At 30.4% G+C, this 27,447-nt stretch overlaps 1 protein-coding gene across 3 annotated transcripts in view; it reads left to right on the top strand.

The window, feature by feature from the left end:
* Positions 1 to 27,447, top strand: part of LOC126742423 (polypyrimidine tract-binding protein 2) — a 556,294-nt gene that overhangs the window by 330,083 nt on the left and 198,764 nt on the right. The window contains exon 1 of one of the 3 annotated variants that reach the window (XM_050449076.1): positions 26,671 to 26,853. The exons of the other annotated variants lie outside the window; for them this stretch is intronic. Within the exon in view, the coding sequence (XP_050305033.1) occupies positions 26,851 to 26,853 (3 nt within the window). The 5' untranslated portion in view covers positions 26,671 to 26,850. Of the gene's footprint in view, positions 1 to 26,670; positions 26,854 to 27,447 lie in introns of those variants that run through there. 3 annotated transcript variants of the gene reach the window in all.

The raw sequence follows: 27,447 nt of genomic DNA, 5'->3' as shown, positions 1-27,447 counted from the left end.
AAATATTTTTTCTCAGACAGATGCCTTCTATGAATTAGTTCAATGCTTTTCATTGCCCAGAAGAATATTTCTAGTTTTTAAAAAGGACAATTAAATCTACGCACTCTCTATGAACCGACTAAATAATCTCAACTGCCTGGAATAAATAAATTATTTCAGGGAAATGCACTGGAAACTCTGGTGGATGGTTGAACACATTCAAATATCTCAAAAAAATAAAAATAATCTCCCACAGGTATTTCAGTTGAAACCTGATGGTTCCTAGTTTAATCTTTTAATTATCTTGAAGAATCTTTTTGGTTTCTGTAGAATCAAAAGTAAATCCTGAATTTTTTTATAAAAAATACAGGAACTTCTCAATTCAAATGATGTTAAAGTAATCCAAAAACTTCACTTCACTAGCTATGCCTATCATCTTTTTAAAAGTTGTAACATTTGAATAGTTTTCTCTGTACAGTTATATAAGCTCATTCCCATGAATTCATCAACTCGAAGGAGAATATACATAAGCTTGCCTGCTTCGAAACTGTGTTTTTGACTAACATCCATTTTACATTAATTTACGAAGTTCTCTAATTCATGCTCGAAAAAAAATTAATTAACTGACCCATAATGCACCTAGTACGCCAATACCTTTTTATTTTTCTAACCTTTTTCTTAGCAATCCTCTTAAAGATTGTTTATCTCATATCCGTGAATTGCTCTTTTCAATTTCCAATCTACGTAGATAAAGTAATTTCTTCTAATTTAATGACAAATTTAATGCTCAAAATTTTTGCTTGTCTATGAGTTTGTCTCCATTCTTTGCAGAAGTTTTGATGCTCTTTCTTAAGAAGAAGATCGCAGAATGGCTTTCTTGGTATAGATACGTGAATCATATTTTTACAATCTTTACCGGACCTGAAGATGACTCACAGGATTTTATTCAACTTTTGTTTAATACTTCAACCCTTTTTACAGCACCCGGTTTACACATGAAAAAGAAGATGAGGGTTCATTACCCTTTCTCGATTAATTGAATTAATGATCAAGTACCAATTTACTTGAACTTGAGATTTATAGAAATCCTACAGCAACTGATGAGTGTAATTCAACTCTCTTCCTACCATCTTATTAACCTAAAAATTGCTGATTTTATATCATTGTTTTATAGAATTTTTCTTCAAACAACTTTCAGAACGAATTAGATACAATTTATCAGATAGCCAGAAATAACGGATCACCAGTTTCAGTCTCATTTTGTTAACTGTAAAAAAAATTGAACTATTTTACTCCTTTCCAGGCCATCCCTGAATTACTCCAAGGATCTGAAATTAAGGTTTTTTCATTATCTTCTAATCCAGAATATATAAATTCAGTCTAAGTATGATCAAGAATGTGAAGAAAGCAAGAATGTTTCTTTAGTGGTCTCACTGTAACTACACCTTCACAGACACTGAAACAGCTCATATGCTATCTTACCTTTGACCATTCCATAATATTTTGTCATTCCGTCAGTTTAAAATGAAAATCTGTTGGCATTTTCTCTAATTATTTAACCACGCTATACTTCAAAGTAAGGCTTTTCTTTCTGATGTAAGAGGATCTGCTTATAGTTGGCTTGAATTATAATTGTCAAGTCGACTATTGCATTTTCTGACAGGGTAGAGGTTGAAACTGGTTATTCACAGGGAAATATACTTGACCCTATTCTGTTTCTGATTTTTAATAATCATTTACCTTTTTTGTTGATGATTATTATATGACCTTATTTACTGAATTCATTCTGTTTAATGTGGAAGTAAATTTAAGTTTTATACTGTTACTCAGAATCACCCCAAATATCCGAATTAAAGGTCTCTACTCTACCTCCTAATCGACAATTTATAATCTACAGATGCTGAAACAGCTCATCTGCTATTTCACCTTTGACCAATCCATAACTTGAATTACAAATAAATTTTAATTCAATTCTATTTACTGTAATAGAAATGTGGTTTTATCCTTACAGAGCATCCGAGAATCTAGACTTCTATACGTAAAAATACCAATATTTCCTAAATTTTCGTTAGATGAATTTGAACTTAGTTATGTATTTATGGAGAATATTCTTTCGAATATTATGGTTTTAATTTTATCGAGGTACATAAAAGACTTTTTTAGATATGGGTTTTTGAAATTGGTCTAAGGTCTCCTGTAAGTAAATGTCCAAATATTTCTCAAAATTTCTTTTAGATAATAATAATAATAATTTGGCATTTATTGCAATATAGGAAACATGCAAATAATTTTCTTACTATAACTGTTTAACATTACAATAAACACAACGCATAGCCATAAGAGAAAACTCGCTCGTGGAAGAATAAACATATACTAAGTATCTATCCCAATGATCAAAGTTTTACTCACTATACTAGGACGCTAATAAAGTAACTATAAAAAATATACCTAACCAACCACAAAAAAACAATTTAAAACCAGGATAAATACATTTTGAGATCATAGTTGTCAATATTTCGAGGTATTCTTTTCATCTAAAAGGGAAAAATTGAATTGCCTTTTTAAAAGCAAAATGATTGCGCAGCTCCAATGATATGAGCAACTCTCTGATAAACGTTAGCGCTTAAATATTCAAAGCATCCTTGTCCAATTGTTTTTTTAACTCGATAAAATCTAACTTTACATAACACTTGAAGAATATTGATTTAAATATTATGTTATTTATTTTATCAGAATAAATTCAGCTTAAGCACGATATATGACCCCAATTCCACACATACTGAAACTGTTCATTTGCTGTGGCACCTTTAACCATTCCATGATTTGAACTATGGATTTCATTTTGTTTACTCTGGAAAAAAATTAAGAATTTTTTAAGGCGTCTTAGAATCACTCCCAAGATTCAAAAGGAAGATTATTCTTTTACCTCCCAATCCACAATACATAATTCCAACTTAAGTACGATTAAGAAGGAATATTTATTAATCAACTTTAGTCTACCCTAAAACTGAAATAATTGCTGTCTCACCTTACAGCATCCTATCACTTTTATTGACGTGGAAGACTCTGAAAATTACGTCCTCTGCAACCAATGAACTCTAAAATAGGTTTGAGGACAGTTGAATGGAAGTATCATTGAATGGGTTTCTTAGGACCTAAATAAAAAAAAACCTTTTAATTACCTTTTTCCTTTTCCGTCATTTTCTGAAATATTTCCACCCCCTACTTCCCTTATATAAACAGTTTGAGGGTTCCCTCAAGTAATTAAATGTAAACTTAGAAAGGCAAATAAACTGTTTCCAACTGTAAAAATGAAAACTTCTACTGCAAAGAAGCGGACGAAACGAAATATTAATAAAAAGGAAAAAGCAAAAAAACACGCGGCACGGAGGCTTAGTGAAAATTATACCCGATATTAAAAATACATCTTGAGCCCTGGGACAATTTTTAAAACGGTTTCCACCAGAGTTTAATGGAAGTTTTAATATTTATGTTTAGAGTTGGTTCGCTGTAAAATGCGCGACGACCGAAATCAAATGCGAAATGTATGCAACAAACGTTTCTGTGAGGAGTAAAAATTTTCGACTTAAACTGTTGGATTCGTTTTGAATATTTTACGTCTCGTGCAGCTGATATGTGGCTTTTTCCATTTTATTTTCGATTCTAGGATATATTTTATGCTAAATATGTCATAAAATTTTGTGGCGTTATAAAGGTTACCTTTTTACTATGAAAGAATGACGTTTGAAATGTTGGTAGCAAGCAAAACAATTTTAACTTTTTGGCCAGGAATAAGTAAAATACTAACCAAACTAGACTATCATTGATTTAATATAACTTATTACCCAAGATATCTGAGTCAGTGGTTGTAGCAATAAAATTATAATTTCCTGCAATGGCTTCTCATGGTTTCTCAGAGAAATATTCTGCAGATTAAGATTTTGACAGAAAATACACTAGAGAGTATGAAAAATCAATTTTTTAGCTTGGAATAAGTAAGAAAAGAACTAAACTGGAGAAACATCCAATAGATCAGTAATAGTTACTTTAGGCTGTTTCAAGATCCAATACCTCAATTGGAGATGTCCAACAATACAGCATCTAGTTGCTTGGCCTAATGATATATGAGGAACCGAAATTGGAAGAAAATATTGTACATTTGCTCTTCTAGACTATAAAAACGTCCTCTTCGAAGAAGTTTATTGAGTAAGATCTCATAATTTACCCTATCAAATGTTTAAAAGAAATCGGTATAAATGAACTGAATCTCCTTACCAAAGCACCTGCCAGGATGTCAGCATACATGAGCAAGTTCAATTCAGATGATTAATTTTGATTCAAACCGAATTGTTCCTGAATATATTCAGATCTCAAAGAGAACGTAAGGAACTTTGTAACTAAATTTTTAAAAACTTAGCGATGGTGTTTCAAATTTATATTGGCCGATAATTCTTCATATCTGAGGTATCACTAGACTGATTTGGATGGCGCTGATATAGAAAAACTGATTAAGTTGTAATCATTGAGATTATTTGTACAATGAAAGTTTAAATATATGCATGATCTTATTAGCTTCAGTCGGTGGTACATATTTGTTGACTGTTGGATAAGTAATAGAGTAAAGATCATCAATGGTTGACGTGGCTTTAAGAAGATTGAAGTCGCTGTAGATTGCGAAATAGCTGAGTAATCTTGCCTAGGTTATGTTATTAACTTTTATATTTCTCTAATAATAAGCTTGGTGGCAGATAAACACATCCTAGGAGCATCTGATGCTTAAAAAATTAATAGGCTGGGTAGTCCTTTATCATTTGACTGCATGAACTGTTGTAGTATTAAAATGTTTTTAAAAATTCGCATTGGTTTGCCGGTATTATGTTCAACAAAATATAATTGATCACACAAAATCCTCTCGACAATTTTGGCGAGTGCTGATAAAATATTAAATATACAAAAAAAGAAGATGGATTGGCAATTGTTACTAAAGGCAGTCTTCCAACATTTAGGAAATGAACTTTGCTTTATTTTACCATTGAATATATGTAAAATATAAGGGTCTATAGAAGAACTACTACATCCATCTCTATTATTAGAATTTAGAGCATTTTTATACGCTCTATAATATATTTTCTTGCTGTGAGCCTTATTTTGTACACAATATATTTAATTCGTTCCCATAATAGCCTCAATTAAATTTGAGACCTGTGACTTAATGTTTATTTTATTACTGTTTAATGTAAGCCAGTCTCTTTAAAAAAAGATGGACTAACACAATTAGATCGGGAGATCTAGGGGGACATGGAAAGAAACAACCCCCGTCCATTCCAGTGATCTGAGTAACTGTTACTGAGAAAATCACGGACTGTAAAAAGTTATAAGATTCACCATTTAGATGTACATCAATAATAAACGGCTCAGTAAGTTTATTTCTCAAGTGCGGGTTTTTTCGGGATTAATAGCTATCGGTAACTGCCTTAAAAATACTTTTGTTGACAAAAATTCTATCTGAACTAAATTTCCACTCCTATAAGAATATTCCTAAAATCCTTTGAAGGATTTTTTTTCCGGTTATACCTGTAATAATAAATATATACCTTTTCTGGCAAAAAATCTAATTTGACAAAGTGTGGAACTTTGGCGCCCAACGTGTGAGTATCTCGAATGGATTATATTTTATAAATATCCCAAGCAGTATGCGACAAGAATATTTAATTTCAGTATTGAAACTATAGGCGATAAGCTCCCGCTTCCCACCCCCATTTAACATCCTTATCTCCATAAAAAGTAATTTTTTACATAGTTAAACCTAATATAAGTTTTGAATAAATTTTTGCGCTTGGAAATATAGGAATATGGCCTATAGTTAGATCGGATTGGAAGCTGGAACCTAAAAAATTTAATGGCACTGTCCGAAATTGGAAGACTTTTATTGACCTTTATGACTCTATTATTCACAATAATTCAAGTCTTTCCAATGTAGAAAAATTTACATACCTCTTAAATTGCTTAGAAGGACCCCCACTAAGTATTGTCCAATGTACTCCTTTAACGCATAATAATTATCCCATAGCCTATAACACATTGAAGGGTAGATATGAGAATAACCGTTTAATTTTTGTTAGTCACTGGCGCGAGATTGAAAAAACTGGGAAGCTTTCGAACGAGCATGATGCAAAATCTCTTCAAACTTTATTAGATGGGTTTAATGAACATTTAACTGCAATTGAGAATATGGGTCACCCTGTTTCACATTGGGATTTTATTTTATTTTGTATGCTGTTTGATTCGCCTTGATTCAGGCACGGCTACGAGATTCAAGCTCGAATGTGGTAAGTCTCTTGACGAGATTGATAATAAGCATAAGCATTTTGAAATTTTATTAGACTTTCTTAAGAAGCAGTGTATCGCATTAGATACCGTCTCAAGCTCTTTTAAAGATGTAAAACCTAGTACTTCTAAATATATAAAAAAAAACAGCAATGCCAAAAAGAACTTTTGTTGTTAGTGCTGCGTCATGTCACTCTTGCCACAAAAATAATCACTCAATTTATAAATGTTCAGAATTCTTAAGTAAAAATTCCCACGAAAGATATAGAAGCGCAAAAACCTTGAACCAAATAGGTTGCTCTCATATACACACATATTTTTTCGCGAGTGAATTCCAAAGACATAAAGTGCCGGCAAGCCTTTAAGCAAAATAACCCTCCAGAGGTGAACCTGTGGGACAAGCAGTTTGAATTGGATAGAAAAAGGAGCGACAGCAAGGTAGGCCACCACTTTAATAGGGTTGTCTTAACCGTCGTAATACTTCATTCCACCTATAAAAATATAGTCCACTATTCTAATTTTACCCCCCATTTTTGGTAATGTCCATAGTATTGTCATAGTTAAACCTAATATAAGTTTTGAATAAATTTTTGCACTTGGAAATATAGGAATATGGGTATATTTCTTTTCTGGCAAAAATTTTTATGGGTGGAACTTTGGCGCCCAACATGTGAGTGTCACCAATGAAGCATATTTCCACGACTAACCCGAATAGTATGAGAAAAGAATATTCAATCAGGTCTTCAATTTCTTAAGTATCAGTTCTTCTTATTAAAGAGAGAAATAATGAACGTGACAAACCTTTTAGTTGGTTTATTCAAGTCACTCCAATCAAGCATCGTCGACTTACGACTACACTCTTTTCCCTAATTCACCTAGAAAAACTCAATGATAATCGCCCTGGACGTTCTAGTATATCAACAATAGTTAAAAATGTTGAATCAATGAAGAAATGATTTTTGCTCAAACATCGTCATATTCACCAGATCTAGCACTTTGCGATTACTGAAAAGTTTCTTCAAAGAATACGTTAAAAACCGAATTGCTATAGGAATTGAAGGCTACACCAAAGATCGGCTGTAAATACCTCCTAAAAACGTTGCTTAGAAGAGATTACAACAGACAAAACAGACTTTATTTATTTATTAACAAATCTCGTATGTTACTTATGGAGATCATAACTATCACCTGAAAGATACTACAATTTGTGAAAGAAAAATTTTGGTAACAAGTTAAAAACATTTAACAACCAAAAATGTTTTTATATTTAATAAAATCAGCAATCGTTGAGTACAAATTGACGTGCATTCACTTGAGTGATTTAAGATATGTAGGCAAAATTAATTAAACCCTTGAATCATTTTTAACAATGAAAACACACCCCAAAAGCAAAAAAGCGAAATGAAATAATAAATTTGAATTAGAGCAATGCTTAACTGTCTGAATTTATTATTTGCAATTTTATTTGTTTATCTTTATGGAAACCTGCCGATTTTCTATGTATATCTAGATCTAAAAAATATTTAAATGTTTCTTATAACTTTTGCTCAATGTATAGGCGACTTATTAACAAAAATACATAATGAGTATAGTCCGTAAGTTTATATAAAAAATACCAATAATTTATAACACAAAAAAATATATTCTTATTTAATTTTAACAATAATAGGTCTAAGATATAGCAACAATGCTTAAATACTAGTTAAATTTTAACAAAAATAGTACTCTAGTGTTTTGATTGCAGTCAAAAATAATAATTTTAGTTATATGGCGCACCAAAACAGTGTCTTTTTGTATATACGTATTTATACAAAAGAATTTGAACCTAAAATATTATTAATTATTTTTTAACAGGTACTGTAATACGCCAGTGATGGAAAACCGTAGAATTTTTAGGACATGTTATTACGCCCGAAGGTGTGAAACCCAATCCGAAAAAAATTGCAGCCATCCAAAAATTTCCATTGGCAAAAACATCTCGCGACATAAAGTCATTTCTAGGCTTAATTGGCTATTACCGGAAATTTATTAAAAATTTTGCACACCTCACAAAACTATTAACAAATTGTTTGAAAAAAAATAAAAAAGTTGAACATACCCCTCAATTCATTCAGTGTTTTGAAACTTGCAAAACTCTGACTGTTAATGAATGACCCTGTTTTTCAACGTCCAGATTTCACGAAACCTTTCGTTCTTACCACGGACGCTTCAAACGTCGCTATCAGTGGAATTTTGTCCCAAGGCCCCATTGGCAACGATTTGCCAATCGCATTTGCTTCACGCACCCTAAATCTGGCAGAAACAAACTATAGCACCATCGAACGTGAACTTCTTGCTATAGTCTGGGCAACAAAATATTTCCGCCCCTATCTTTATGAGACCCGTTTCAAAATTGTTACAGATCATAAACCATTACAATGGTTATTTCCTGTTAAACCCAATTCTAAACTTATTCGATGGCGATTAAAACTCCAAGAATACGACTATGAAATCGTATATAAAAAAGGAACACAAAATTCTAATGCCGATTGTCTATCCCGCATACAAATTAACCCCATTGAAGATGATTAAATGTAAATTTTACCCAACTTCGACCCAGATGAAATTTCCCAATTACCGCCTGAAGAATTTGATGAAATTCTGAACACTCTTTGTAATGAACCAGAACCAGACAACGAAAAAATGAACATAATTTCTGACATAATAATACGACCAGCACAACCCTCTACCAACCTAGAAACTAAACACTCTAGCATAGAACATCCCATTATTGGTGCCCCATACGTTCAAAAAGCATTAAATATCTATAAAAATCAAATTATATTTAGATACTCCAATAATATCAAAATTAAAGTTCAAAAAGAATTTATTTTTGACAAACAAAGAACGATTATATTTTTGAAAAATGATCCATCTGAAAAAGATCTCTGTGACATTATTAAAGAACATTTTATACCCAAAACTACATACTGCCTACATTTCATAAATAAATCTCTTGAGCCACTTATAATCAGAGTTTTTCAAAAATACTTTAAAAATAATTTGTTTAACTTTTACATATCCAATACCCTACTAGAAGACATAACAGACGTAGAAGACCAACAACTAAAGATTAAATATTATCACGAGACCAAAACTTCCCACCGAGGTATTCAAGAAAATATTATATCAGATACATTTAAATTTATTAATTCTCCTCAATCCCATTTAAGTTATAAAAGAAAATGTATATTATGGAAACATTGTTAGGTTTATCAGAGAATATCAATAACATTCTATTACCATTTCTAAAGGAACAATTCAAAAATATTTTCGCAGGGTGCAATTTAAAAAACACGATTTTGATTGTTCTTATTGGAAAATCTTTCGCTAATTTCCATAAGAAAAAATTGAATTTTTAGAGCCATTTTTGTCCAATAATTTTGTAAAAATCAGTGTCCTATTTAAATATTATTTTTCGTATGCAATGATGCAATGATAACAGAAAAATGAAATACGGTAAAAATGGTCACTTTTAGGCAGGAAGTATTATTCATGATCGTAATGAAATATTAGTTATGGTATGCAGTGACGCTAATTACGTAAGAAAAATACAAATGTAGGATGATTCAGGCTTTAAGAGAGAACTGAAAAGTGAATTGTTAGAAAATCGACATTGTTCCCATTTTTCGAAATCTCAGATGTAATTTTTATTGAGGATCATAATGAATTAACCCTTGTCGTATGCAACAAACTTAATTGTATAAGAAAAATTTAATTTTAGATGCAGGCTATTTATGATGATTATTATTAGATATTTATGATGCAATTTTCGCACTAGCATAATTATTTACTGAAATTCAATAAATAATTTGTCTTTGTTGGCTTGACTCTCTTAAATTTTTTACTCAGAATAAAAGCCCTCCTTATTCTCCTTATTTATCCATGATTTTTGGTATGACAGAGCTATTGAATAATTATTTAAATCATTATTAATATAGTTCTAATTACAGGCAGTTTTATCAAAGAAATATTTCATACAACAGAGAGATTTCTGAAGGTACAAAAACGTAGTCATGAGTTAAGGATTTGTATTTATTTAACACATCCAATAAACCCTTTCTCAAAGGGTAAAAATGAACCATATAAGGGATCTCTCGTATAATTTTTTTTATGTATTTATTTAATATTATTGCCTCACATAATTGTTATTAGATTAGAAATTTGATTTATAAATTGAATTTTCTTTCGTCGTAATATTTCATTCCACCTATAAAAATACAGTCCACTATTCTAATTTTACCCCCCATTTTTGGTATTGTCCATAGTATTATCATAGTTAAACCTAATATAAGTTTTGAATAAATTTTTACACTTGGAAATATAGGAATATGGGTATATTTCTTTTCTGGCAAAAATTTTTATGGGTGGAACTTTGGCGCCCAACATGTGAGTGTCACCAATGAAGTATATTTCCACGACTATCCTGAATAGTATGATAAAATATTATTCGTGACAAACCTTTTAGTTGGTTTATTCAAGTCACTCCAATCAAGCATCGTCGACTTACGACTACACTCTTTTCCCTAATTCACCTAGAAAAACTCAATGATAATCGCCCTGGACGTTCTAGTATATCAACAATAGTTAAAAATGTTGAATCAATGAAGAAATGATTTTTGCTCAAACATCGTCATATTCACCAGATCTAGCACTTTGCGATTACTGAAAAGTTTCTTCAAAGAATACGTTAAAAACCGAATTGCTATAGAAACTGAAGGCTATACCAGATCGGCTGTAAATACCTCCTAGAAGCGTTGCTTAGAAGAGATTACAACAGACAAAACAGACTTTATTTATTTATTAACAAATCTCGTATGTTACTTATGGAGATTATAACTATCATCTGAAAGATACTACAATTTGTGAAAAAAAAATCTTGGTAACAACTTAAAAATATTTAACAACCAAAAATGTTTTTAAATTTAATAAAATCAGCAATCGTTGAGTAAAAATGGACGTGCATTCACTTGAGTGATTTAAGATATGTAGGCAAAATTAATTAAACCCTTGAATCATTTTTAACAATGAAAACACACCCCAAAAGCAAAAAAGCGAAATGAAATAATAAATTTGAATTAGAGCAATGCTTAACTGTCTGAATTTATTATTTGCAATTTTATTTGTTTATCTTTATGGAAACCTGCCGATTTTCTATGTATATCTAGATCTAAAAAATATTTAAATGTTTCTTATAACTTTTGCTCAATGTATAGGCGACTTATTAACAAAAATACATAATGGGTATAGTCCGTAAGTTTATATAAAAAATACCAATAATTTATAACACAAAAAAATATATTCTTATTTAATTTTAACAATAATAGGTCTAAGATATAGCAACAATGCTTTAATACTATTTAAATTTAAACAAAAATAGTACTTATAACTAACGCCATATAACTAAAATAATAATTTTAGCTTTATGGCACACCAAAACAGTGTCTTTTTGTATATACGTATTTATACAAAAGATTTTAAAAATATTAATAATTATTTTTTTACAGGTACTGTAACCTGTTAACAGATGATGATTAAGTAGAATTTGGTTAAAATTGTTATGATAAGTTACGTCAAGATATTATAGTTTGAAGTTAATCCAGGCTTACTCATAAATATTTCCATGCCAAGACCAAAATAATGAGCAATTTTATATTGTAACAATCTTCAAAACAAAAAAAGTTTAACAATATATTTTTGAAAAAAAAATCAATTTATTAAGCATATTTTTATGTTAACGATGACAGCCGTATAAGTGAACATAACAAAATACATTTAAATTTATTGATTTTCCGCAATCCCATTTAAGGTATAAAAGAAAATGTATATCAAGGAAACATTGTTGGGTTTATCAGAGAATATCAATAACATTCTATTACCATTTCTAAAGGAACATTTCAAAAATTTTTTCGCATAATACAATTTGAAAAACACGATGTCGATTGTTCTCATTAAAGCATCTTTTGCTAATTTCCAAGAAAAAAATTGAATTTTTAGAGCTACTTTTGTCCAACAATTTCGTAAAAGTCAGTGTCCCAATTCAATATTATATTTTGTATGAAATATTGCAATGATAACAGAAAAATGAAATACGGTAGAAATGGTAGAAGCTTTTAGGCAGGAAATCCCATTTAAGGCCGAAATATTATTCACGATCGTAATGAAATATAAGTTATGGTATGCAATGACGCTAATTACGTAAGAAAAATACAAATGTAGGATGATTCAGGCCTTAAGAGAGAACCGAAAAGTGAATCGTTAGAAAATCGACATTTTTCCCATTTTTCGGAATCTCAGATGTAATTTTTATTGACGATCATAATGAATTGACCCTTGTCCTAAGAAATAAACTCAATAGTGTAAGAAAAATTCAATTTTAGATGCAGGCTATTTATGATGATTATTATATTATTAGATATTTATGATGCAATTTTCGCACTAGCATAATTATTTACTGAAATTCAATAAATAATTTGTCTTTGTTGGCTCGACTCTTAAATTTTTTACTCAGAATAAAAGCCCTCCTTATTCTCGTTATTTATCCATGATCCTTGGTATGTCAGAGCTATTGAATAATTATTTAAATCATTATTAATATAGTTCCAATTACAGGCAGTTTTATCAAAGAAATATTTCATACAACAGAGAGATTTCTGAAGGTACAAAAACGTAGTCATGAGTTAAGGATTTGTATTTATTTAACACATCCAATAAACCCTTTCTCAAAGGGTAAAAATGAACCATATAAGGGATCTCTCGTATAATTTTTTTTATGTATTTATTTAATATTGTTGCCTTACATAATTGTTATTAGATTAGAAATATGATGTATAAATTGAATTTTCTTTTAAGTACAATAACTTCAGAATTTTCAGAAATTTCGTTTTTTTGCATAATTTAAGTTAAGAAGGGAGATGTCTAATGGACAAAAGAAACCCAATAGTTATTTACGCCAAATGACAAGCGTCGAAAATTTCTAGTTCGGTAATTACTTGAAGAGTAAAAAATTTAGCGTACTGCGGTTTTTAGGTTTTCTTAATAAATTTAATCTACTCTGTGATTTTTCCATTAAAATTATACCGTGCCTTTTAAATTTTTGTGAAAACATCAAAGTAAGAGTTTTCGTACTACCGAATACAATATACAATACAATAGTTAAAAGTACTGACATTTCACTTTTCAACAAGTCGAAATTGAACAAAATCGGATATGTCTTTTAAAAATTATAGCCATTTAAACAATTACAGTTTCACTACCTTTCCGTACTTTACGAAGGTATGCGAATGAGTCTTTGACCAGAATGATAGAAAATATTTCAAGGTTTTTATTAATGTAAAAAAAACCTTAAGTAGACATTTTCCTGAGAAAATTAGAATTCAATAATTTGGCCTTTTAATTACGTTTTCTAGTGTCTTAATTTCGAACTAAAAAATAATTTTTAGCATTTTCTCTTGCCTACTTTTATAATGTCAAAAAAAATTTCAATGATGTCAGATTGACAGTACCCAAGGTATAGCCGGGATTCACACTTACTGAAACAGAATATGTGTTATTATCAATAATTTATTTATTAGTATTTGTAATGGTTAGGTTATCACTGGTAGAATTTCTATTTTTTTTTTCGTTATTAAATCTTTTATTTTTTTTAGTAATTTTTGGTAACAGCTGATGGAGTTTTCTCGTAATAAATAAATAAAAAATTAAGCTAAAATTCCTGGGAAATTGTTTATTTTTGTCGGTTTGCCTTGAGAGGGTCCAATTCGTGCTTACTATAATTTTTTTTTTTTGGGAAAATTACACTTTAAACTTTTAGTCCGGATTCCTTTAATACCAGTTACCTCAATTCTGTTTTGAAAAACTATTCAGGGAATATCGACAGGTGAAAATTGATTAAACTTCAATACACGCCAGCCTTTCTATACAGAAAGTGCTTCTTATATGGCCTCTCATGCCTTAAAAGAAATCGCCTTACGTCCGGATATAAATCAAAAAATGGTGTCATATGAAAACCGTTCGCCCATACGAAAACTATCAAAAAAAACCTCCCCCGGAGAAAGAAAAGGAAAATATGACCGACATAAACAAAAATGAAAACGCGATGGAATCCGACAGACAGCGTAAATATGAAAAACGTAAAAATCTATAGGCTGAAAACAAAAAAAAGCAAAAAACGAAGGAAAAATTGTAAAGGCCTTTCGGGATCAATGTAGCATTCCTCTTGGCGCTATTAAATGGGAAAAAGCGAAATAAACCCGCTGGAATTCAGGGTTTGCAAGCATTTCCAGGCCAGCGAGTCAAAGACGTTCCATTTGTCGCGAAGAAAAGAATACTATTGCGGTTTTTTTTACTCTGGATTAAAAATGGAGTAATTTAATTTTTTAAATTTTAGGTTTCGGTTGTTGTTTTTACGTTTAAAACAGTGGGAAATGGCTGCCTCCATACCTGTGGCGGTTGTTTATTTAAGAAAATTGAGTTTTTTCTTGTATTCGCATAAAAAAAATTTAGGGCAGTAAAAAAATAGCGAGAAACGAAATTAAATCATATTACGTAATTTACATTTTTGTTATTCTTGCTATTAGGGGCCTTTTTGGGGTTCAAATTTAATTTATTAAATATTCTTTGCTTGGGTTTTGGTCATTACTTCATTAATTTTACGGGATTCTGGAAATGGCCATGATATCAAATGAGTTTTTGCTGCTGAAAAAAGAAACAAAAAAATTCTTTCATCCAGTTTATATTAAAAAGTCTCAAAGTTTTAAATAAAATTTTCAACAATTATCGGAAGAAGTAAGAGTTTCCACTAGAAAGTTGAGGGTCTGGATGTGAATATGGACGATAAGACTGCAAATTAAATTATCACTTTTATACCACAAAAACAACAATCCTTTAATTTTTTAGACTTTTTGATATCAGAGATGGCTTGTTAAACTTTACTAGAGATCTCGTGCCTGTATCACTATTATCACTATTACTACAGATATTTTGATGCAATGTACTTAAGTTATTAGTGATATCTATTTTTTAGGAAATTTTGAAAAACAGTGATTTTGCAGAATAATTTCTTACTGGTCAGCTGTTTGGGGTGGGTGGGGGGTGTAAGGGTAGTGTTGATAAAAAACCTGTTATTTGCAGAAAATAATTGAAAAAAAAATCAATTTATTAAATGAGTAATTTTTTTAGCTTACAGAAAATTAACTAAAATTTACCCTTACCCCCCACTCACCCGACACATGTTTTCAGTAAGAAATTTTTCAAACTTCGAAACTAAAGTATTCGAATTTTGTACCAAAATAGACTAGAAGAAAAAATTTTTATGGTAAAAAAAATATGTGAGCATAGTGAAAAATATAAAAAGAGCTGCAGATGAAGCATTTAAACTAAAAACTGCGTAGCGTAGTAAGAAACTGTGATGAAATTGAAGAATTGGTATATCAGAAGAAAAAACTATATTAAAAATAGTTGAGAACCTAGCACCAAGAAGGCAGAGACCAATACTAGAATTTCATTATAAGATTTTCTGCTCAATACTTAATCTTGAAACCTTATCAGCTAGAAGAAAGTAGTTCATTCAATCATAGATTGTCCATATCTCACTTCAGATGTAACATCTAGCAATACACGTTTTATCCAAATTTTTCATGTACCTTTTAACAGGACAAACTATGTCAAAATTTTATTTATTTCTCGAATATTAAAACTAAGCAATGAGCTACTTAGTCTTGATTTTTTTTAACCTTTAAAGCCTTTTGTAGGAGCTTTATCTGGCCTTCATTTCTAAACTCAATTGATTGTCTCTGAATCTGTTAATTTTTTTTTATTGTCGCTTAGTAAATGATTTTTGCTTATACAGGACTCTCAGCGAGTACGTCCGACCCTAGTTTTGGTATTTTTTACTAAATAAAAATTCATATGTATGTGTAACGAATCGATGAAATTTGATATGTTAGCTCTCAATACATTAAAAATGACAGCTCCGTAAACAATATTTTTTTCTGGCATCCTCAAAGGGAGCGATACCGCCTTAAAGTCAAAAATTCGTTAAAAAATGACTCAAAATTAAAGCTTTTAAACGACTTCAAATTTTTAGGACATAAAGGTTATTGGAAGATTATGAGCTGTATTAATTTTGGCCCAGATACCTATACAGGGTGAGCGAATTATAGGCAAATAAAAGTGAGGAAAAAAATGCAAACTGCTTCAGAAGCTAAACTATAAATTAAATAATGTTAGTGCTTCGGTGAAAAAGCTAAGCTTTATAAAAAAAATGACATATTTGGACTTAAAAAAAATACCCCAGTCCAGTAGTCCACCAGGAATGTGTTTCAGGACTTCGTCAGCATTTGCAGTACTGAAACCAGTTGCTCTAAGTTGCTTCCTCTTCCAGGCAATCAGACAAATTTGAATATTCAGTTGGACCAATGTTTACTGTTTGAGTCAATATTGCTTTTGGCTGGAAGTTTCTTAAATGAATTCTATGGGCATTCGTATAAGTTAAGAAAAATCTTTATAATTGGGTCTCATTTCAAGTCAATCTTTTAGGCATAAACTAGTTCTCCTGAAACCAGCAACATCCTATTGGCGTTATAGGATATCGAGTCTACACTTTGAGCCATATAGAGTAACTTAGAGTCAATTTTTCGTTTCCTCTTAATACAGTCAGAGTTTTCAGACGTTTTAAATTAGTTTCCACATTGTCCAAAAGTGCTTGGGAACCGAGGAGAAGAACGATAAAAGTGTCTGCAGCAAAACAAAATTTTATTTCCTAGACAGATTTATAGTCATTTTGGATCATTTAATTTAAAATCTGGATGAAGGATGGTTCCTTTTTTATCCACATTTTAAGCTTCAACTTTCAGTTCTTAATTTTTCAGCGACCTGAAAGTTCTGGAGTTAATTTAAGTTATACGAAGTTTAATTTTTTTTCCTTTTAATGCTTTTCAAGGTACTTCACAGTAAAAACCATGGCTGTCTAGAAAAAAATTATTTAATTTAATTGAAAACATGTTTGTCTATGAAGAATTGTTTACTCATTTGGTCCATTTTTGATCAAAATCTGAGGTAATTTTTTGAGTCATTCAATTTGCACTTGAGTACCTTAAAAGTTCTAGAGAATATTTTTATTTTAGTCAGTTACAGGACAAGATTTTCGTTTTCTAGCAAATCAGAAAAAACTCTATAGAAAAGGTGAATTCAGAAACCCAGAAAGAAACGGTGTTTGCTTCAAAATATGTTAAAGAAAAAGTGTTTGATAAAAGTTTATAAAAGTACCTCTAATTTCTTGATAATTTTCATTTATATATAATTATTTTAGGTCGTTTTAAGTCAATTTTTTAAGTAAACAAAGTCTTTTTTTATAGTCTTAAGAGAACAGGAAGTACTCGTTTTTAGAAATGTTATTTTTAATTTAAAAATGTAATTTTTCCTGTCACTCGTTCAGAAATTAAAAAAATTAGTAGTAACACTCCTTGGCAATTTTTCAAAAACTAAGAAAAGTCGGTTGTTTTGTTCAGAAATTTAGAAAAAAATTTTAATTTTTCTAGAAATGTGTTTCAAAAATTTGTCAAAATAGTGACTTTTTTTGGAAATTGCTTAAAAATTGGAAATTTCTTTTGCTTCGCGTGGCAACTTTCCAAAAATTTTGGAACACTATTTTTATGGCAATTTTTGAAAAATTTTAAAAACTTGTTAAAATTGCTGACAAATGTGAAAAAAAATTGTTCGTTTCATGAGAATTGGTTTAGAAATTTGGAACATTGTTTTTCTGGCAATTGTTTTTCTGGCAGAAGTTTAGAACTCGTTTGCTTTTCGTGGATTTTTTTTTTTTAATTTAGAAAAACATAAGTTTTTCGTAGTAACTTATGATTTTCGAAAATTTATTTATTTTTCTGATGATTTTTTATAAATGGCAAAAAGTCGTTATTTTTCCCAGCTTGATATTTATTTAGAAATTTAGGAAAATTATCTTTTTTGAAAATTGTTTATAAACTTAGGAAAATCGTTATTTTACCTTAGAATTATTCCCAAATTTGGCAAAATTGTCGTTTTTTTTGGTATTGTTTAGAAATTTAGGAAAAAAATTCTTTGCAATTGTTCAGAAATTTGGGAAAAATGTTAATTTTCCTAGTAACTGCTTAGAAACTAGTGTTTTTTCTAGCATTTGTTCGAAAGTTTGGAAAAATTATATTTTTTCTGACATTCATTTAGATATTTGTAAAAATTGTTATTTATCTTGGCAATTATTTAAAAACTTGGGAAAATTGCTGTTTTTCCTAGTAGTCAATTTTCGGTCTATTTTCAAGCCTAGAGTGACTAGTTAAAGTCATTTCTGGTAATTTTTGGGTTATTCGGTCATTTTAAATAGACATCTTGAATTCAGTTTATCGCTTTTCTAACTTGTCCCTTAAGAATCCTACAGGATATATTTTGATTTTAGTTAAAGTCAAAGGAACCGATTCTTCTCTTCCAGGACTCATTATATAAAAAACATTTATTTAAGAAAACTTTAAGTTCCTAAAATTAAAATTCTAGAAAAAAAGGGGGGACAAGGAATACTAGATAGGAATTTTCGATCATTTCGAGTCAACTTTCGAACCAGATTAAAAAAATTAAAATTTTGTCACGATCCACTTATGTTTAAGCCATATTGATGCTTACATGATGATTTATAAATGATTGTAAGACATCAGGTCCTGGGAAGGTGTTTTTTAATATTTGAACATCTTTTCGTTGTTTGTCCATGAATTTTATTTATGAGAGGAAATCTTCAATTTGCTAATGTGTTTAAAATGAAAGCTTTTTCTTGATTTCGATCTAAATATGCATTATATTATATTAATTATATAGAAATTAGGAGCAAAAGTTGAGTAATCATTTTTATATCTCCATCTCAGTCTGAAGTATGATAAACCATTGTGGAGTGTTCTTTTACGTAAATTTAATTTTTAAGTTTCACCTCCTTATCTACCCAAGAGATAACCAAAGCTTTTGCCTTGATTCCCTATCTCATCTTTCTCGCTGACACTGCACACGATCCCAAGAAATATCTCCTAGATAATCAGCGATAAACCCAGAAAAAAAAACACCTTTCAGGGCAGCAACAAAGTATCTATACAGTCCCTTACGGCCACGTTTTTCCTCTTCTTCTTCTTCTTCTTGTTCTTGTTGCATTCCGTAAGCGCGAGCGACACACACACAAAGAAAGCGAATGCACTTAGCGTGAAACCAGAAAATCTCCCAAGATCTAGTAGATACGAAGAAGAGTGGAGAGGAAAATGAACTGTCACGGCCTACCTAACATGCCGCGGGTTCCCGCGTTCGTTCCTCGTCTAGGGCTCTTTTTTATATCGCGGAAGAACGTGAAGAGGTACTCTCGCGAGCACCACGTTGCCGTTTGTTTAGATTCTTCAGACGATCAACATTTATCAAGTATTGGACAAATCTCACATTTACCAGTATGGAACTCATATTTGAGCACGTGTGGGTGTCGCTGATTTTATTTGCTCTATGATTGCTTAAAAGATAGACTTTTTTTTTTCTTCTTCAAATGCCATTAAAGAACTACTGCAATTACTTTGAGTTATTTGGAGCATATTTAACTAGGAAATTTGTCTTCTTCCTCTGCTTCTTTTTTCCTGAATTTTTCCTTGTTTAATATTCTGCAACAATACATATTTCTCTCCCCTGTATCTTAGATGTTGGACCTGCCTTATCTTAATATTTTCTTTCCCATTTTTTTCTCCCCAGTACCTATTCATTATTACCATCCAACTTATTATTAAGACCCTTCGAAATGACTTTATCTTAAATGCTTCCAATCAATTGCTTATATTTTTACTTCTTTAACGTCCAGGATTCGATTCCATATAGCAACACCGAGAAAGCCTAGCATCTCAGTACTCTAACTCTAACTTGTAAGTTATGATCAATTAAATATGGTTCTGACTTCCAATTTCAAACTCTGGATTTAATTTCCTTACATTACCTTCAATTATCGTTGTTTCTAAATATTTGTAATTCGTGACTAATTATTCGTTTATGAATACAGGGTGTCCCAAAATTACATCGCAAAATCTTACCTCTGCAGCTATTTGTTTAAAAATAAGACAAAAACTTTATATACAGAAATCTTGAAAAGTAAATCATTTTCATCTTACAGGGTGTTTTATAATTCCTATTGAAGATGGTTTTTTGTTAATATTTTCAAAACGCCTGGTCGTTATTTTTCGAAATTTTTATCGTATACTACTGTTATTGTTACTGATTTTATAATATTTTATAGTAAAATGCATACAGGGTCAATAAGGATTAGTGGTCAGTAAAGATAAAAATGTCATAACTTTATTTCTAGTTATTTTTTAATTATGTAGATAGTAAAATTAAAAAGAACCTACATTTCTACATAAAAAAGGTGCTCTTGTATTATCTCGATAGGAGCGCCCGTTTTTAAAATAATCAGACGTAAATATTTTGCAACCTACACTCATAAAGTATTTTTAATCATGTTTAATAAAATTGAAAGGTATGTTACAAATCATCAGGTATAAACCAGACATAAGAGTATTACAAATACTTCATTTTAAGATCAAAGACTGCTTTGTTTATTTAAAATTTTATTTTAAAATTGTAAATAATGTGTAAATAATTGAGAAAAATTAAAACAATTAATTTATTAGCCAAGAAAAAAAAACTGAAATTACCAAACAAAACAAACAAACAAAAAATTTCTTGAAACCAGAGGTTTTTAAGAAAATAAGACAAGAGTACCTTTTTTATGTAAAAATTTTGGTTCTTTTTAATTTTACTATCTAAATAATTAAAAAGTGACCAGAAAAAATTTATCACATTTTTATCTGCTGACCACTAATTTTAAACGACCCTGTATACATTTTACTATAAATTATTATAAAATCAGTAAGTAACAATAGCAGTAGTATACGATACAAATTTCGAAAAATAACGACCAGGCGTTTCGAAAATATTAACAAAAAATTATCTTCAATAAGAATTATGAAACACCCTGTAACACGAAAAGGATTCAGTTTTCAAGATTCCTGTATATAAAGTTTTTGTCTTATTTTTAGACAAATATGCAGCTGGTAAAATATTGCGATGTAATTTCGGGACACCCTGTATAAACGTTGATAATTATTAACGATGTTGATATTTAAAATAAGTCCGCTCTCCTCGCTGCTCGTCACTACTTGATCAACCAAGCTCTGTAAATCTTCTATAGTTTCAGCAATAAGTATGGTGTCGTCGGCATACCGGGTATTGTTAATGAGTACTCCATTAATCTTTACTCGCATTATTATTTTCAGTACTCTCTGAATGATTAAATACTTGCAGTAGTATACTTTCTTGCCTTATATCACATTGTATTTTTACTTTTTCTGAGAGTCCATTATTTGAGTCGACATATTGAAGGCAAGAAAGAGGCCTTGTTTCGTTGATCGTATTGCACCTCCAAAGCAAAATTACGATATAACATTGGCATATTTACCTACATCTATATTTTTGGAAGAGAAAAATTGGTGAAAAAATGCACAGCCCTCCATACGAATTATGATACTAATTGACTGCAATGAATATAAAGATGTCATCAGCATATGTTTATAGAGATTTAATTCTACCAAAGACTTTATCCATGATGTATTTTTAGTAAGACAGTAACTGTTAGAATCCATGTTATTTATGTTGCACAGCACATAAATATATAATAATATAACCTAAATAACCTTAATTGGGGCCCTTAAATAAGATAAACTAAACTAGACACTATAGATGAAAATATAATACCAAACGTAAGTAAAACCCTAAATAAATCCTACGAGTAAACTTTAATTACAGAATACGAATAAAATAGTACAAAAACTAGAAGAATATTTAACGTATTTAGATTTTCATAATAATGTATTTCATATATAAATTTGAATTCAAGAAGTGCTAAAAGAGTTTCCAGACCTTTTGTTGCTATACTGATAACGATTTAATTGCAACGATTGAGGACAACATATAGATATTATCAGCACATATTTAGCCTACCTGCATAATACTTTATTCCTTTAAGGATTTTTTGTATTTAATGTTTCATATATAAGACCTTTAAAACTTATGATAAGTTATTAAATATCCAAAATTAAAAAGAAAATAGGGGCATTATCGGCATATTTATCTATCTTGTCAAGAATCCTACATTTTTGGACAAGCAGAGAAAGAGATTAGTAAAAGAATGTATAACGTTCATATTAATTATTATTCCGAATTAATTGCAATGAATATAAAAGTATCATTAGCATATGTTTGAGCATATCTAAAATGACACTTAATCACATCAAGGTCCTTCTTCATGATGTATTTCTTAATAAAAAATTGTGTAGAAAACTTTTGTAATTAATGGTAATTATCTACGGTTGCAGAGGATATAAAGCTATCATCAGCGTATTTTCTGCCTACGGATAAAAGGCTGTCCAGACAGTTAATTACGATTTAATTTTCACGATTGTGGCCGAGTAGAGGTATCATCAGCATATCTTTAGCCTACTTTTTAGCCTAACTTTTAAAATCTATAACATAAATAATTTGTAAATCTTCTATAGTTTCAGTAATAACTATGGTGTCATGGTGCATACCAAATATTGTGAATGGGTATTTCATTAATCTTTACTCACATTATTATTTCCTCCAGTGCTCTCTGAATAATTAAATACTTGCGATAATTCACTTCTTCATATTATATTACGTTGTATTTTTGCTTCTTCTGACAGTTCATTATCCACCATAAGATTAGCCGTCTGATTGTAATATAAATTATTTATCTTTCATGTCTGTATTTTTACTTATACGCAATCCCCAACTTAAGCAAAAGCTATGTTTAATCGAGAAAAACAATTGATTACATACATCAGTTGATTGATGTCCAAGCATATTTGAGTTAACACGTTAAAGGCGAATAAGTTTTTTTGACCTAAATGAAAGGATACTTAATCACTTTAATAACTTAATAAAGTATTTCTTAGTAAAAGTGTGTGCAAATAACTGTTGTAATCTATGTTGATTATCTACGGTTGCAGAGGATATAAAGTTATTATCAGTGTATTTTTTGCCTACTTGTAAGTCTTTTATCCTATTCCGATTTTTTTTCAAATTTCTTATTAGAAAGAACTTTTGACCAGACCTTTGATAACGATTTAATTTTCCGGATTGTGAACGACATGCAGTATCAGCAGCATATCTTCTCTCTACCTGCAAGATACTTTATTTCTTCAAGAGCTTTCTTTATTTATTAAGAAATTTAAAAAAAGCTTTTAAGTCCAAACTCACATACGTTATTCGTTATCTAAGATTGAAGATAAAATAAAGGTATCATCGCCATACCTTTTCAAAAAGCCACTTCATCTGACCAAGGAAATTTGTCCATATTGTCTATATAAATTGGTAAGAAAGTGTGTAGCTGCGCAGAAAACATATAGATATTATCAGCATATTTTCTTTGTACTTTAAGAAGTTTTTTTAAAATGCAATAAGTTTGCCTAAGTTAAATAGTATGTAGAACTTACTATGTAGAAAACATAGAGTTATCATCAGAATATTTTCTGTCTAGGTGCAATATGTAACGTTGTATTATCAATCGGCCTAGCAAAAGGTTGTTCTATACTGAGAGTATTCCTAGAAGGTCTGGAAAATCATAATTTTCTTACAGTTTTTCTTCTTCATTGAGAAGTTTGACATAATCAAATGCTTTGATCAAGTAATGAAATACAGCAGCAAAATCAATTCCATCATATATATTTGATTATATCTATTGATTGTTGATTAATAATTTATTTTTTAATAGTTTTTTATGTATTTATGCTCTGTATGATATAAATTTTTTATGGTCATAACCTAGTATTTCAGAATGACAGGTAAAATTAGTCCTAAATCAAAGGTCAATGAATAAGAAAATCCAGTAAACTTTAAAAAATAAGCTTCATTTTAATTTTCATACTTAATGTTTCAAAGGAGTTTCTTTATTTAATATTTCTTGCAAAAAAAAACTTTAAAGTCTATATTAATTAGGATACATGGTTAATTGTCCAAGATTGCAGAGAAGAAGGAATTGTTTGAAGAAGATGAAGAATTTTTTTCTTGTTGCTATACAACTTGGAATAAATTGGTGAAATAGTATGTAGACCTCTCTTACCTCAGTCTCCTGAATAAAGACTGACATAATATGTAGTAGATTTGCATTATACTAATTTTGGTAGAATATCATTTATAGATTAAGTTTGGAATGTTTGTGCTATCTTTAAATCTTCCACCTACGTGCAAGATACTTCATTTCTTTAAGGACGTTCAGATTCTTTGTTAATACTTCCTGTAGAAGACCTTTAAAATATATACTCATTATGATACATTATTGATGGTTATTTGAATTTTTTGTGAATTTTTGGACATATCCCTCATTTGTATTAAAATTATTAGGAATCTCTTGAAAATTGTGTTTTTCTTCTGTTGATTATGTAAATGCGTATCTTCGGTATTATCGGCATATCTTTTTCTCATATATCTTCTACCTATCTGCAAGACACTTTAGCTCTTTAAGAAGTTACTTTTTATTCAATATTTCTTCACACAAAATCATTGATTTTCCAATAGATATACTGAACCGTTCTAGTAAAACAAGCATTCAGGCAAACTATCAACTAGAGGGAGTTACTTAGATGAAACAGACGCCTAAGTAACAAATATGCCACTCATTTCATCCCAAGATATGAAATCATGTTGAAAGCAACAACAGATATAGTTTACAGACAGTCATATATAGTTTACAGATAGTCATGGAAATAAATGGGAGATATACTTGAAAACTGACATATACACAAAAACTGAGATATACAGGAAGATAATAAAAGTATAAACGTTTCAAGATCCAAACTATCCAATGGAAAGTCAAAAACGCCTAAGGTGAGACAACAAGTCCAGGGTAGTCAATATCAGGAAAATAATACAAAATGTAGGATCTGAAGAGGTTTTAGACGAAGATTAAATCACTAGCGAAATTATTAAGCTACGAAATGAGACGCTGATGAAGCATGTAAGATTATTGCTTGATAAATGTTTAACATAAAAAAATACCCAACTAAAGGATTAACTACAGAAGTAATCCTTTTTAACAAAAAAGAAGACGGAAACAACATAAATACTTATCGACCTTTTAGCTTATTATCACACTTGTAGAAACTGACGAACAAGATGGACTCATACCAATCAGTCGAACAAACGCGATTCCGTAAGGAGTTTAGTACTCTTATTGAAAAAACCACAAAGTATAATATATCACTTATTGTAGTCTGTCACCTAGCAGAAGGCTTTTGACTTTGTCGAAATGAGGGCCATTCTGGAATTTTGATAACGTACGTATTGACTCACGTCTTATCAAACATATCTATTATAACGCTTCTATTTATGTAAAAATTGATGAAAAAGATTTTGAAACAGGCAAGATTCTGATGAAAAGAGGAGTAAAGCAGGAATATATCACCTCACCAAAACTTTTAACCCTTGCTTTAGACAATTTCTTCAAAAAACTAGACTGGCAAGAACACGGGAATAATATTGATGAAGTAAAAAGAGAAGTATTATCGGCATATCTTTTCCTTGCAAAAAAAACTTCATCTCATCAAAAACATTCTTCCTTAGTAAGGTGAATGTAGACCGGTGAATCTCGTCATATGACCCCAGATACTTTATTGCATTAGTAAAATACTTCCTTTATGTATCAATTCTAGATTCTCTTTGAAAGTTTTTTTTAAATTTTTTTTAAACGCAAATGGAAACTGTAGAATTAGTAGATCATCTACGAATAATTTATCTGCTAGCTACTAGTTCTTCCCTAACTAGTTCAATAGTAGAAGTCTTCGATAGATTGCTCCTATATTCCAAGAGCTACAATAAAACGTGTATGAAATCCGTTTTTAACACCTAGACTAAGCATTAATATTTAAATAGTTTTATAATGGTTATATATAGCCTATATACAAGTTTTATAACCTAATTGTTCAATTTTATACCTTCGAGGCGAAATTAAAAAAACCGCAATGCGGGGGTAAACATTTGTTCTTTAATAATATTTCCATACATTACCAATTTAATGGTTTTATTATTATTAAATTGCCAAGCCAAATATACGAGCGTAGTAGTAAAACATCGACGCCCGACCAAATAAAAATGAGGAAAACAAACGGGAGATACGGCAACGCCGCGGTAATAATAATAAAACAACATGGTTTTTCATGAAGGGGTCCTGCTAGGCTCGGTAAACTCGTTCATTGTTGAGTCTATCGGTTTGATAAGTTGTTGCACGCCGTCATCGTCGTCGGGAAGCTTATAGGGTGCAATTCCGCAATAACGTAGGTCGCAGGTTGAGCCGGAAGTACCCGCGGGTGCAACGTTTCGTGCTAGTGGACTGACCTCTTCAGTGACAAATTTGGTTTAACTTTAACTGTGATATTTTATCGAAAATCAATGGTAGGTACATGTTACTCATGTCTTTGTAAGTTATGCATAAGGGGTTAGTTATTGTTTTGGTCCTTCGAGTCATAATGGTCATTTTTTATTGGTCCTCCGAACCGGAATTTTAAATTTAATTTACTGCCAATATTAGTGGTAAGGGTTGCTTATACAATTGCAGGTGTTAGGCATAGTCTAAAAAAATTGAAAAAGAGACAATAAGAATGAATAAAATCACGTTTTTTTTTCAGGCAGGTAAAGAAAAAGCATCCATTAGCTATATATTCCTCTTTAAGGAGACCACAACATGATAATTGCATTTATCATCTTTGGAAGTTGATCTAAAGTCAGAAGTATTATAAGCAATATTAAAGTATGAGTCAATATCTAAAAGAATCTATTTAAGTTTTTCGCATGCATAACAGTTTAGAAGCTGCGTCAATTTAAATTTCACTCCACGTCATTACACTTCTTTTAAACTTGATTTAAAGTCATAAGTATCATAAGCAAAGTTTAGAGCAGTTGAGAAGCAACGACAATTGAAATTTTGCTCCACGTCACTATGCTCTTGCTGTATCAATGTTACGCTTTTTGGTTGATAACTTTTTTTAA

This window comes from Anthonomus grandis, chromosome 11 (genome assembly GCF_022605725.1).
Source record: "Anthonomus grandis grandis chromosome 11, icAntGran1.3, whole genome shotgun sequence".
Lineage (NCBI taxonomy): Eukaryota > Metazoa > Arthropoda > Insecta > Coleoptera > Curculionidae > Anthonomus > Anthonomus grandis.
This window is presented reverse-complemented; position numbering and strand designations above follow the sequence as displayed.